Source organism: Monodelphis domestica, chromosome 7 (assembly GCF_027887165.1).
Source record: "Monodelphis domestica isolate mMonDom1 chromosome 7, mMonDom1.pri, whole genome shotgun sequence".
Classification (NCBI taxonomy): domain Eukaryota; kingdom Metazoa; phylum Chordata; class Mammalia; order Didelphimorphia; family Didelphidae; genus Monodelphis; species Monodelphis domestica.
Window position 1 is genome coordinate 13,825,928 of NC_077233.1, and position 13,866 is coordinate 13,839,793.

Here is a 13,866-nt window from a genome sequence, read left to right on the forward strand (position 1 = left end):
ACCCTCAGACCACTTAGCAGCAGCTCAGCCCTGGAATGGCAGGTCAGAACACAGACTAACGCCCCTTCCACAGTTCCTTTGACTAGCAGCCCCCAGCCAGACAGACGTGGCGCTGGGAGCAGGAAGCTCCTGAGGGCAGGGCGGCTCTGCTCAGCACTAAGTCAGTGTCTGGGACTCGAAGGGGGCATCCCAGCAGGTCTCCCAATGAAGCCACAAAGGAGCTTTCCTATATCTGTTGGAAGTTCCCCACAAGCCTGGCCTCGGCTGAGAATATCTTGGTGCCCAGCTTCATGCAGAACATGCAATTCTGTCAATGGGACGAGGGCCACTAAGCCAACAACATGCTTTTCTGAGACAACTCCTAGAGGAAGGCTGTCTTCATGCATGGTTATGTAGGAACAGACCAATATGGCGGCAGGAAGGGTTATGTAGGAACAGACCAATATGGCGGCAGGAAGGGTTATGTAGGAACAGACCAATATGGCGGCAGGAAGGGTTATGTAGGAACAGACCAATATGGCGGCAGGAAGGGTAGGGAAGCCTGGCCCCACGTCTCTTTTGCAGTGTGTGTGGTAGGTGCTTGTTTGTTTGTTTTTTAATGGACTTGCACTTTTATTTTCCCATAATGGCAGGTGGAATAGAAAAAGGTGTTCATGCATTTCACCAGGAAGTTTGAAATCTCCTAAAATACCTGATGATGGAATCAAAGAAACTAAAACCGGCCTGACATACCAAGTCAGTACCATGCTGGCCATATTACCACGGCTCTTGTGCTTGCAAATAAGCAATGCCTTGGGAAATAGAACGGTCTTAAAAATCAAAGTACTTGCTCCTTGAGTCCGGTCTTCTCTCTAGCCTCAGATTCTATCATGGTAAAGGCTGGAGAACAAGGCATATGGCAGGCAGAAGCCAGTGTGTACAAGGTTTTCTACAAGGAAAGTCAAACCCTTCATAAATCTTCCCCCACTGGAGAAAAAAACTTTCTCAGGGCAGCGAGGTGGCTCAATGGATAGAACAGGAGGCCTGGAGGCAGGAGGACCTCAGCCACTTCCTAGCTGTCACCGGACACGTCGCTTAACCTTACTGCTTGTCCAGCCCTTGCCTTCTATTTTGGAGTTGTTCCTCGGGCAGAAAGTAAGGGTTGAAGAAAAAGGGCCTTCCTCCTCGAAGAATCTGACCTGGTTGGGCAGGTGCAGTGGGCAGCCTTAGCATGCCTTCTGCAGCAGAGCAGTGGAGGAGGGTGGGAAGGAGAGCAGAGGACAGAGCCAGGCCCACACTGAACTTTGGCCCGGTAAACTCACTAAGCATCTAAATCCAAAGCATCAGGCGTGTATCTGGTAAATGGGGATTTACAGCTTCTTTCATGTAAGCAGACCCCCCCACGGCCCTCAGGACAAAAATTCCCCTTGAGTTAAGAAAACTCATCAGTTCACTTTGAGGAATGCCGGGGGCCGCAAGTCCTAACTCTGTTGTCATCAGCGGCCCTGAAGAGTTCTCCGGACTTTTACTCCCAAAGGGGCCCCTTTCGGACAGATGCCATTTAAAGTAACAGCAGACAGCCACGGAAGTGCCAAAACCCACCTGAGAATGTTCTCCCTTTTTACTGACTGAAGGGTTTTGCTGCCAAGATGGCCCCTGATGGCCAATCAAAGTGAAAGGTAAAAAGCGAGCCTGCTGGACCCTCTTACATTGAAATGGAGGCTTCAGGTTGACTTCCGGTTCCGGGGGGTCTCTTAAATCTTCCTACCTCAGCCACAAGCTTCCCATTCTGTGCCTCATCTCTTGGCAGGCCCCGTGGCTGGCCATGGAATGGTCCAAACCCAGGCTGGCTCTGCCCTGGCACTCTAGCCCTAAGCGGTATCTGCTAAGTGGTCCTTCTGGGGGCCTAGGCTCACGTCTGATGATGACTGAATACGTGGGTACAATCACAGGGAACATTTTCTTTTAGGAAATGAAACACGAAAGCCATATTGGTCTGTTCCAAACCATCCAACTTTCCCCAAAGCCCAATTTCTTCTCCTACCCCAATTTTTTTATCTTTCCAAATAAGTGTCTCCTGGAGGTCAAACAACTCTTTGGTTATGGTGTCTATTCTCTGCTGCATGCAGAGCTTCTCCTGCAGGGGAAAAGAAATAACCAAGAAGCAGAAAGAAAACAGGAGGCAAGGGGGGCAAGGAAACCAGAAAAGAAACCAAATGGCAAGGGGTGACCAAGGACAAGGCTGTGTGAAGCACAGTGGGAGGAGGAGGAGAGCTCCCAAGGGCAGAGGGTCACCTCAAGGTCACCCACTACCCAAAGGACCAACCCTCCAACCAGCAAGCTCCAAGCGTAGAGTTCTGGCCATCACCATACACCAATTACTCTGTATGTCTCCAAAAAAGGGAGGGCCAAGAACAAAGATGGCAGCTGGCGCCATGACAGGTGACTTTTCTTCTCCCCTCCCTCCTTCCTTTCAAAATGGGACAAAGGAGCCAAGAACAGCCTACAGCCGTGGGGCAGGAGGGATGGCAGAGTCCCTCGGACCCGTGTCCACTCTCTAGGCACAGATGGAGAGGTTTCCTGTCTACTGACAGAAGCTCGAGTCTTTCTTTCTCAAGGACAGAGGATTGACCATCAAAGGCAGAAATACATGACCTTTGGAGAGAGCAAAGGGCTGGGAGGCCCAAACACCTTTGGTCTCCGCTTGTATTACCAACAAAATGGGCCCTTGCAGACACTTCGCCATTGACCGGGCCCTTTCTCATCTTGGCCACACTGTCTTCCTGGGAGTGACGCAGTCCGTTAATCATCAGAGGCCAATTACAATCAGGGAAGATTTCAAAGGGAGAGCGGGGCCCTGTTGTCCTCTGGCATGGATCCTCTCAGCCAGGCTCTGTGTCTCGGGATGGGGATCTCTGCATGGTTCCCTGCTCCCTTCTCTAAGTGTGCCCTGCTGACATCTGATCTCCAAGTATAAAGAAGGACAGTCATTTACCGTCCGCGGGCGGTAGGACCTGAAGGAGATGCTGAAGAAAAGACTCCCAACAAATCTGGAAGGTATCGGAGCTCACCCATCTCACAAACCAGGGCTTTCTAAGGGGCCACAGATACAAAGGCTTGAGGAAGACAAATAGGATCATGTGGGGGCTGATGGGAAAGTCTCTGGAAGTGGCTCAGAGGGACCAGCCTTCCGAGAACACCCCATCTGTCTGTCGGTGGCCACCCTTGAGTCTGCTGTGAGGCAGGCATGTCAGTGGGAAACCCAATGACTGGAACCCCGAAATCGCCCCAAGTTATCCGAGAACCTGGCTCTGACAGGCAGTCTAAGAATCGCTAGTGCCATTGCTGACGCACAAAGTCTAGAAAGTCGCTGCTCCATTTAGGAAAGGAGAGAAAATCAAGATGAAAGGTCAGCAGGCTAAGCACTAAGGCCACAATGAAGCTATCCAAGTAGAGGTCTGCTTTTGATGACCAGGACGGAGGACATGGACGAGAGGCTTCATGCTAACCAGAGAAAAAGACAAGGAGAGCCTTCAACGTGTCCCTTCTAAGCTGAAAAGGCTTGTGGGGCACCAAGAACCATGGAGTCCAGCGGTCTTCCCCAGGCTCCCTTGGGGGACAGAGGGGAACCCAGAGAACATGCCTGAGGCTCCAGCATGTTCCTGGGGGCTCGAGCCCTCCCCCCAGGCACCCCCTACCTCAATAAGCTCATCCCGTTGCCGCAGGCCCTCCTTGAGCAACTCCATCTTGTGCTGTAGCACCGTGCACAGATGCCTCTGCCGTTCCAGCTCCTGTTAACAGATAGACAAGACCCCATCACCACGGCGCAGCCCATACCTCACGGAGGCCACCTGGAAGCCAGGCACCCAATTCTGCCTCAGGAACATCACCACGGCGGTGACTTTGTCTCTTAGACCCTCAAAGTGGGCCTTTCCCCTCCCCCCGCTGGCCCTGCTCTGGTGAACGCAATGGGAACGTGCTCATGAGCCAGAAGCTTCTGATGGTGCCTCGGAGTTCTGGAGATGATGTCCTCCTCAGGACGTCACATTCACTGTGGAAAATGGTGCTAAATGAGGAACCGGGCACTCGCTCTGGGCCTTATGCACACGCTAGCCCGACGTCATCCAAGGATTCCCTTTTAACCTCGAAACGAGGAAGTCAACCATTGTACTGGGCCATGAGACAAGTTTCACCAGGAAGTCAGATTTACTCTCAGGAAGGGGGCTGCTCCCAGGTCCCCCCTCTCGAGGGGAAAGCCAGGCTGAGGCCCTAGTGGAGGCCCACCACAATCCCCCTGGAATGGAGGCAGCCCAGGGGATCAGGGATGGACAAAAGGGGGAAACACTTCGCACCAGTCACAACCCAGAGGATAAGGAGGAAAGAATGGGGATCTCATCACCTCTAGCTCCTCCCAAGGCCACTTCACCTAGCAACTTTTGTTTATAAAGGAATTGAGCCTTTTGCCTCAGGAAGGAATAATAATACAAAGTCTGAGAAATCCTAATGAAGTCTCTGAACCACAGAGCCAGGATCTTCAAAGACTGTTAAAGAATTGTAACTCAGACCCCTCAAAGGGCCAACACTCGAGTATCTGATCATTTGGGGAAGGGCTTGGTGTTGTCATTTTTTAAAAGATGCCCTTAGAAATGACACTAGGTACTGGTTCCAAGATAGAAAAGCTGTAAGGGCTAGGTAATTAGGGAAGGGTAAGTGACTTGCCCAAGGCAACATGGCTAGGAAGTATCTAAGGCCAAATTTGAACCCAGGACTTCTCCCATCTCCCAGCCTGGCTCTCTATCCACTGAGCCATCTTAGCTACTACCCCTGGCATTATCTACTGAATTAGATTTGTTATAAATTTTAAAACTAATTCAGCTCTCTTTAGGATGTTTTACAATAGTGGTATTAACTCAAACAGAAATGAAGTCCCTCACGGGTACCCAAGAGTCCCAGAGGGCTGGTGTCTGACACCTCTGTTTTAGACCTATAAACTAAAAAAATAAAATAAAATAAAAAGGACTTTAGACATGCAGTCCCAGGTCCCCTTCCAGGGTCTCGTCTTTCTTTTCCCCAGTGAATGGCCTTTACAAAAGGATTCACGAAAGTCTTTGATGAAGTGGGTGCGGCAGTCCCAAACCCCTAGTTTAAGCTGCCCCATCTGGTCACTTTCTAGACGCTTCCACAGCGCACTCCGGCCCGGCACCCTTCCCTTCCTACGTCCTAGAAGCCCTTCCTCCACCTGCATCCCCTCACGGATCTCAAGAAAGCAGAGACGTTCCGTCTGCCGCCAAAGGAGCCCGAGTCTGCGATCGGGGCAGCCATGGAGGAGGCTTACCTTGGATTTCTCCTCATGCTCACGGTAGAATTCCGCCATCTGCTCTTCTTGGCCCTCGAGCACGTCCTTCAGCGTGTCCACTTGGTAGATCAAGTTGTTCTTCTCGTTGTCGAGCTGGGCATTGGAGACCATGGCTTTCTTGTATTTCTCCTCCACGGCTGCCAGAGAATCCTGCGGAGAAGAGAAGAGGGGCATCAGGGCCAGCCAGGGGAGCTTCCCACAGCTGCCACGGACCCCCGGCCGGGATAGCGGATAACAGAAAACACGGCCAAGAGCCACAGGAGATCCACATTCCTGAAGACGGGCATGTTAGCGTCTCCCTCACTCTGGAACATGCACATACATTTCCATGAAACCTGAAATCACTCCTGAAGTTTTAAGGCCAGAAATGAAGCCCTCCACGATCTAGGAACTGTCCTGGGGGGGGGGGGGTGTCCCTGTGCTGACCCCACCTGGGGCCATTCTGCTCTAACCACAGGGAAGACTGACCTTCTGGCAGGGGGGGGCGGGGGCGCAACATGGCCATCAGCACGCATGACTTGTCGAATGGAGGGTGCACAGATCCCTGGCAGTGTCTATTCACGCCGGAAGTTTCACTAACAAGCAGGTAGGGCTGTCTCTTCACAGCAAGTTCCTAACTCTTGGAATTTGACTTGGATCTGTAGTATTTTCTCAATATTTCTGTGACGCTAGTTGCTCTAAATTATTATATGAACTTGTCTGCTAGGAACCATTTTTAATTGCCTGTCAATGAGGAGTTTCTAAAAAAATAAGCACTAGCAGTAAAAGTATGACCGCCCTTCAACTACTGAGAACTTCTACATTTAATTCTCTGCATAAAAAGTCGCATTACCCCATTTTAGGTAAAATTCTTACTTGGGGACATTTTTCCTACTAAAGCTACGGCATAAATAAAAAAACTAAAAATATAGCTGAAAATTATACAGGCATCAATAGCAGAAGAATCAAAGTTCTGTCCACAGGCAACTTTCAGGGTAAAAAGCCTTCTAATAACGCTCATGGCTCAGGTACTAGGGCTGGGCTTGCAAATACACTGAAAACCACTACCTGGAAGCCCGACTATAATGCAACGTTCAGAAAAATGTGGGTGGATGGAAAGTACATCAAAAGTATTAGGAAAAAATCTCATTCCACCTACAAGATGGGCTCCTTCTAGCTCTGGGATTCCACATCCTCGTGGGCCTTCCATGTTCCTCCCATAGAGGAAGGCAAGGACTAATGTATCGGCATAACTAATAATAAAAATAAAGCTGTTTCAGAGTGACGCAAAGACTCCTGTTCCCATCTCTAAAATGGCGGCTGGGGAACTGCTTCTTCCTTTCCTATGAAGGATGCTAGAGGGATGTTTTTGTAATTGCCCCGTTACTAGCAACTTTTCCTGAAAGTGCCTGAAGCTCAGCTTGGAGTCTTCCCCACCTCTGATGCTCCCCACACGCCTCAGAATGGAGCCAGTCTGAGTCCTGCTGCTAATTTTTTCAGTCAATGTTCTCCCACTTGATACCCCACTCTTGCTTGCTTCGTATTCTTTGGGGGAGTTGCTCTTCCTTCTCTGCTAAGCCCTTGGCACAGAAGCTACCTGAATGGAGTTGGGGAGGGAATGCTGAGCTCGGGTAGAATGAGGAAAATGGCAGCACTGTTAAAGGAGGCTGTAGCATGAGGTGAAAGAACCAGGGATGGGGTAGGACAATCATGGGGAGCTGTTCTGGGAAGCTCAGGGTCAGTAAATGAACATCATCGTCAGCTCTCCAGCTGTGTCCTGGCTCTCCGGGACAAGCTCTGTGAGACATCCATTCAGACCTGTGCAGAAGTCTGGGTCACAGGAATGTTTCCCCTGATAGGTCTTTCCTGTGTCAATAGGTACTTTTGAGCACTGGCAATCAACCAATGTCATCCGTGAATACAATTTCTTTGGGGAACATCCCCCATCCAACAAAAATCTTTCCTCAGACTCTGCGGTGAACCTCCTCCATCATGGTGGCAAGACGCTTTGAAGCCTTGCATTGTGGCTAGCATCCGACTGAGCAGGGCTCCTGCTTCAGCTGTGATGCTCCGTGGCGGTGCAGAGATGGGGCTGCTGTCATTTTATAGAAATGGGAGAGTAGGCCTATAAGGTGGCAGCTGTTTTTGTTTTCTTGTTTGCTTTCTTTCTGGAATCCTGTTGGGTTTTTTAAGTCATTCAGAACCAGGATGCTTCCTGCTTATGTTGCCAATCTGACACTTTACTCCTCCCTGTGTACTCTACAAGACAGGGACACACATACACACAGAACACGTCTCCTGCTTTTCGGTCCTTTCACTGGCTGTCCCTGATGTTTGATATGCTAACCCTTCTTATATCCATCTCCTGGCTTCAAGTTTTTCTTGGAAGATGAGTTGCAATTTTATTGCTTTCCAAACGTTCTAGGAATGCAGTCTTTAATGGTCTCCTATAGGACATCATTGTCTTTCATTTTTTGGATTGAAAAATTTCATTTAAATAATTTAGAATATTTTCCCATGGTTATATGACTCATGTTTTTTCACTCCCCACCCTATTTTACAAATGTCATTGATCAAGACCTATTTCCATATTATTACTATTCACACTGGGGTGGTTGCTTAGAATCTACATCCCCAATCATATCTCCATCTACTCATATGATTGAGCACTTGTTTTTCTTCTGCATTTCTACTCCCACAGTTCTTCCTCTGAATGTGGATACATTCTTTCTCCTATGTCCCTCAGAATTGTCCTGGATCATTGCATTGCTGCTAGTAGAGAAGTCTATTATATTCGATTGTGCTACAATGTATCTGTGGCTGTGTACAATGTTCTCCTGGTTCTGCTCCTTTCACTCTGCATCAATTCCTAGAGGTCATTCCAGTTCACATGGAATCCCTCCAGTTCATTACTCCTTTCAGCACACTAGTATTCCATCACCATCAGATACCACAATTTGTTCAGCCATTCTCCAATTGAAGGCTGGCTATAAATGTTTTTGTCCTTATCTCTTTGGGGTATAAACCCAGCAATGGTATGGCTGGATCAAAGGGCAGACGGTCTTTTTAAAGCCCTTTGGGCATAGTTCCAAATAGGACATAGTTTTCTAAAGCTTTTACAGCTGCTAAAATATTTAACCTCAATTCCTAATGTAAGGACAGAGAAGTTAATGTAGAGAATACACAATTTTTAGTCAAAAGCCCTGGGTTTGAATTCTGGCTTTACTCCATCCTCCCTCTTCTCTCCTCCTCCTCATCTCCCATCACCCAGATGTCTTCTGTCCCTCTCCCAGATGAAGAGGGGATCCTTCTCTGGTCAAACTGTCACCTCTATGCAGGGGTTGTCCCATTCTATCCCATTTCTTCTAGATTGCCTTATCTATCATTCCCACTCTCTTACTTATCTTCAATCTCTCCTTATCTATTGGCTGCTTCCCTTCTGTCTACAAAGGATGAGGCCCATCCTCAAAAAGATTCCCCTCCAGCAATATGGAACCATGCCCAAAAGCCCATCAAAGTATTCAGGCCCTTGGACTCAACAAAACCACTTTGGACCTGTATCCCAAAGAGATCAGAGATGGGGGAAAGGGCCTGTAGTACAAAAATATTTATAGCAGCTCTGTAGTGGCAAAGCACTGGAAACTGAGGGAGTGTTCATCAGTTGGGGAATGGTTGAATAAGCTGGGGTTTATGGTTGTAATAGAAAACAAAGAAAGGGTGACTTCAGAAAAAGCTGTTAAGACTTATCTGAACTGATACAAAGTGAAGTGAGAAGAGCCAGGAGTACAGTGTATATACAGTGATCGACTCTGAAGGACTAAACCATTATCAGCAAAGAAAGGCTCCAAGATACCCCAAGGAACTCCTGCTACAAAATGCCATCCATGGTCGAAGAAAGAACTGTGAGTCTGAGGGCAGATCAAAGGAGGCCATCCTTTATCTCCTGATTCATGAGCTTTCTCTAGTATGTTTGATATGTGTCTCCTGCCACAGCATGAGCTGTATGGAAATCTCTACTGCATGAAAGTACTGCTATAACCTCTATCAGACTATTTACTGCCTCAGAAGAGGGAGAGGGAGGAAAAGAATTTGAATCACAAAATGTCAGAAAACAATTGTCAAAAATTGGTCCTACTGTCATTGAAAAAAATTTTAAGTTAAATTCAAAAATTCTCCTCCCTTAAGCCAATCATCCCTAGGAACCAGCATCCCCCACCTCTCCACCCTCTGAGAAGGCTGTCTCAGCCAGGGGCCTCCACCCTCGTCTTGAACTCTGACTGCTGACCTAACTGCTCTCCCCAAAGTTAACAGCAATCCCTGAATACCAAGCCCAGTGGCCTTTCTCCCCATCCTCACGGTCCTCAGTCTCTCAGCAGCCTCCCTCCAACTCTGCTGATCACCCTTTCCTCCTCCATATTCTTCTCTCTAAGGTTTCCCAACCCTGTTCTCTTGGTTCTCCTCATACATCTCTGAACGTTCTTTCTCAGACCCCTTTGATGGATCCCACAAGCACAAGCCCCTCCACATCCTGATCTAGGATATGCTCTCTAATGGTCCCTGTGCCTGGAATGTTCTTCTTCCCATCCTCAGATAAACTCGTACCTTCAGCAGGAAGCCTCTCCCACTCCCCCTTCTGGCTAGCACCTTCTCCCTGTTGGATATTTCCAATTTACCCTGTATAGAGCTCCTTTGTACACGATTGTTCAGACACTGCCTCTCCCAGTAGACTATGAACTGGACAACAGCCCTGTAAGATGAGGGCTTGGAAGTTCTCTCTCGGGTCTTCTCTAGTTCTAACACTACCAACAGTAGCTGGGATTACACAGGGTATATTTTTATATTTACCCTGTAAGTTTGGCTTTTTCAAGGCAAAGTGAACCCCTATACCACAGCACCCATATTTCTTTTTATTTATTTATTTGTTATTTAAAGTCCTTCCCTTCTGTCTTGGAATCAACACTGTGTATTGGTTCCAAGGCAGAAGAGTGGTAAGGACTAGGCAATGGGGGTCAAGTGACTTGTCCAGGGTCACACAGCTGGGAAGTGGCTGAGGCCGGATTCGAACCTAGGACCTCCTGTCTCTAGGCCTGGTTCTCCATCCACTGAGCTACCCAGCTGCCCCCTCTTTTTATTTTTTAAGAGACTGAGTCCCAATGAAAACCATGTTCTAATGGTCCTTGAAAACCTCATTCTTATGCAGGGGTGAAGGAAGTGATGAATGCAACCATGTGGCTACCAGCCTTCTGACCAGCTCCTATAGGGGCCAGAGGCCTAGGACCTGAGGACAATGATCTCACCATTGACCCAAGGGTACCCCTTCCTCAGGGGAAAGGGTGCGGGGGAGGAGGGAGGGTTAAGCACATGCTTCAAAGACAAACACGGTTAGTAAAGCTATGTGCAATGAGGTCAGCCCTCAAGGGGTCAAAAGCACCATATAGTCCAGGGGTTCAGACGCAAAGCATGCTGGGGGTAAAGCCAGAACCCTGATACCTTGAGCTCTTTAAGTCCCTGCATGTATCTCCCTTCTACATCTTGTATCTGGTCCTTAAGATCATAGATATCCTGCAGGACATAGGAAGAAACCATTGCAGAAAATCATGCAGAAAAAAGATTTTACAGCTTAAAACTGTCCAAAGGAAATAAGAATTAAGCTTTGCCCGTTTCAGATTGATACCAGACAAACGAAAGGAAGCCAAGCATAACTTTTACTCAAGACGGCTGGAAAGGGCTGGAGGGCAAGCAGGAGAAGAGCAGGACGAAGGCCTCGGGGTCAGTCCACCTGATCATCTTCACTGCTAAACTCAGGGCTGAAAGTGGCATCAGTTGTCCCGTGCTCATGGCCGTACCTCCCTCTATGGCAGCAGACTCTCCCCATCCTCTAAGGGGGCCTGTCCTCTGACAGCAGCCTCGCTCAAGGGCCAGGGCCAGGCCCCGCCTCTGTGGCTTCACAGCAGCCGTCACAGCTGGCTGAGCCAGCTTTTGGCACAGGGAGCCCCGGGGAATGGCTTCACATCCGTGACCGTCCAATGCCCGAAACAGCATGGCGAGTGGAGCTCGCGGCCACTGTACACCGATTAGGGTAGATTCTCAAACGCTGAACTCGCAGAGAGAAGCGGGGAGGTCGCTGAGGGCGGGGGACCCGCTTGTGAGAGGTCAGCGACTCTCGGGGCGAGCTGGACGAGGGCCCCAAAGCGGGCTGCCCTCTTCTCAGCGTGGCAGAGGAGCTCATCGAGGAGGCCCTTCAGGAAGCTCAGCGGCCAGCGAGCGCGACTCCTCTTCCCTCCTGGCCCTGCACTCCCAGTTAAAGGGTCAGAGAAGAGCCTGGAGAGCTGTGGCTAAAGGTGCCGCTCCTCTGTCCCGGCTCCTCTGTCCCCGCTCCTGTCCCGGCTCCTCTGTCCCGGCTCCTCTGTCCCCGCTCCTCTGTCCCCGCTCCTCTGTCCCGGCTCCTCTGTCCCCGTTCCTCTGTCCCCTCTCCTCTGTCCCCGCTCCTCTGTCCCCGTTCCTCTGTCCCCTCTCCTGTCCCGGCTCCTCTGTCCCGGCTCCTCTGTCCCCGCTCCTCTGTCCCGGCTCCTCTGTCCCCGTTCCTCTGTCCCCGCTCCTCTGTCCCCGTTCCTCTGTCCCCTCTCCTGTCCCGGCTCCTCTGTCCCGGCTCCTCTGTCCCGGCTCCTCTGTCCCCGCTCCTCTGTCCCCGCTCCTCTGTCCCGGCTCCTCTGTCCCCGCTCCTGTCCCGGCTCCTCTGTCCCGGCTCCTCTGTCCCCGCTCCTCTGTCCCCGCTCCTCTGTCCCGGTTCCTCTGTCCCCGTTCCTCTGTCCCCTCTCCTGTCCCGGCTCCTCTGTCCCCGCTCCTCTGTCCCGGCTCCTCTGTCCCGGCTCCTCTGTCCCGGCTCCTCTGTCCCCGCTCCTCTGTCCCCGCTCCTCTGTCCCGGCTCCTCTGTCCCGGCTCCTCTGTCCCGGCTCCTCTGTCCCCGCTCCTCTGTCCCCGCTCCTCTGTCCCCTCTCCTGTCCCGGCTCCTCTGTCCCCTCTCCTCTGTCCCCGCTCCTGTCCCGGCTCCTCAGTCCCTGCTCCTCTGTCCCCGCTCCTGTCCCGGTTCCTCTGTCCCCGCTCCTCTGTCCCCGCTCCTCTGTCCCCGCTCCTCTGTCCCCTCTCCTCTGTCCCGGCTCCTCTGTCCCCGCTCCTCTGTCCCCGCTCCTGTCCCGGTTCCTCTGTCCCCGCTCCTCTGTCCCCGCTCCTCTGTCCCCGCTCCTGTCCCGGCTCCTCTGTCCCCGCTCCTCTGTCCCCTCTCCTCTGTCCCCGCTCCTGTCCCGGCTCCTCTGTCCCCTCTCCTCTGTCCCCGCTCCTGTCCCGGCTCCTCTGTCCCCGCTCCTGTCCCGGTTCCTCTGTCCCCGCTCCTCTGTCCCCGCTCCTCTGTCCCCGCTCCTCTGTCCCCTCTCCTCTGTCCCGGCTCCTCTGTCCCCGCTCCTGTCCCGGTTCCTCTGTCCCCGCTCCTCTGTCCCCGCTCCTCTGTCCCCGCTCCTGTCCCGGCTCCTCTGTCCCCGCTCCTCGGTCCCTGCTCCTCTGTCCCCGCTCCTGTCCCGGTTCCTCTGTCCCCGCTCCTCTGTCCCCGCTCCTCTGTCCCCGCTCCTCGGTCCCTGCTCCTGTCCCGGTTCCTCTGTCCCCGCTCCTCTGTCCCCGCTCCTCTGTCCCCGCTCCTCTGTCCCCGCTCCTCTGTCCCGGCTCCTCTGTCCCCGCTCCTGTCCCGGCTCCTCTGTCCCCGCTCCTCTGTCCCCGCTCCTCTGTCCCCGCTCCTCTGTCCCCGCTCCTGTCCCGGCTCCTCTGTCCCCGCTCCTGTCCCGGTTCCTCTGTCCCCGCTCCTCTGTCCCCGCTCCTCTGTCCCCGCTCCTCGGTCCCTGCTCCTCTGTCCCCGCTCCTGTCCCGGTTCCTCTGTCCCCGCTCCTCTGTCCCCGCTCCTCTGTCCCCGCTCCTCTGTCCCCGCTCCTCTGTCCCGGCTCCTCTGTCCCCGCTCCTGTCCCGGCTCCTCTGTCCCCGCTCCTCTGTCCCCGCTCCTCTGTCCCCGCTCCTCGGTCCCCGCTCCTCTGTCCCCGCTCCTGTCCCGGTTCCTCTGTCCCCGCTCCTCTGTCCCCGCTCCTCTGTCCCCGCTCCTCTGTCCCCGCTCCTCTGTCCCGGCTCCTCTGTCCCCGCTCCTGTCCCGGCTCCTCTGTCCCCGCTCCTCTGTCCCCGCTCCTCTGTCCCCGCTCCTCTGTCCCCGCTCCTCTGTCCCCGCTCCTCTGTCCCCGCTCCTGTCCCGGCTCCTCTGTCCCCGCTCCTCGGTCCCTGCTCCTCTGTCCCCGCTCCTGTCCCGGTTCCTCTGTCCCCGCTCCTCTGTCCCCGCTCCTCTGTCCCCTCTCCTCTGTCCCCGCTCCTCTGTCCCCGCTCCTCTGTCCCCGCTCCTCTGTCCCCGCTCCTCTGTCCCCGCTCCTCTGTCCCCTCTCCTCTGTCCCCGCTCCTGTCCCGGCTCCTCTGTCCCCGCTCCTGTCCCGGTTCCTCTGTCCCCGCTCCTCTGTCCCCGCTCCTCT

At 52.5% G+C, this 13,866-nt stretch overlaps 1 protein-coding gene across 27 annotated transcripts in view; it reads right to left on the reverse strand.

Moving 5' to 3' along the window:
* Positions 1 to 13,866, reverse strand: part of LRRFIP2 (LRR binding FLII interacting protein 2) — a 94,709-nt gene that overhangs the window by 8,171 nt on the left and 72,672 nt on the right. For 10 of the 27 annotated variants that reach the window (XM_056804245.1, XM_056804236.1, XM_056804237.1 and 7 more), the window contains 4 exons: positions 10,805 to 10,876; positions 5,315 to 5,485; positions 3,678 to 3,770; positions 2,024 to 2,116 (listed from right to left, as the gene is read on the reverse strand). In XM_056804245.1, coding sequence (XP_056660223.1) covers positions 2,024 to 2,116; positions 3,678 to 3,770; positions 5,315 to 5,485; positions 10,805 to 10,876 — 429 coding nt within the window. The remainder of the gene's footprint in view (positions 1 to 2,023; positions 2,117 to 3,677; positions 3,771 to 5,314; positions 5,486 to 10,804; positions 10,877 to 13,866) is intronic. The other 17 variants (XM_056804250.1, XM_056804248.1, XM_056804244.1 and 14 more) reach the window with 3 other exon arrangements.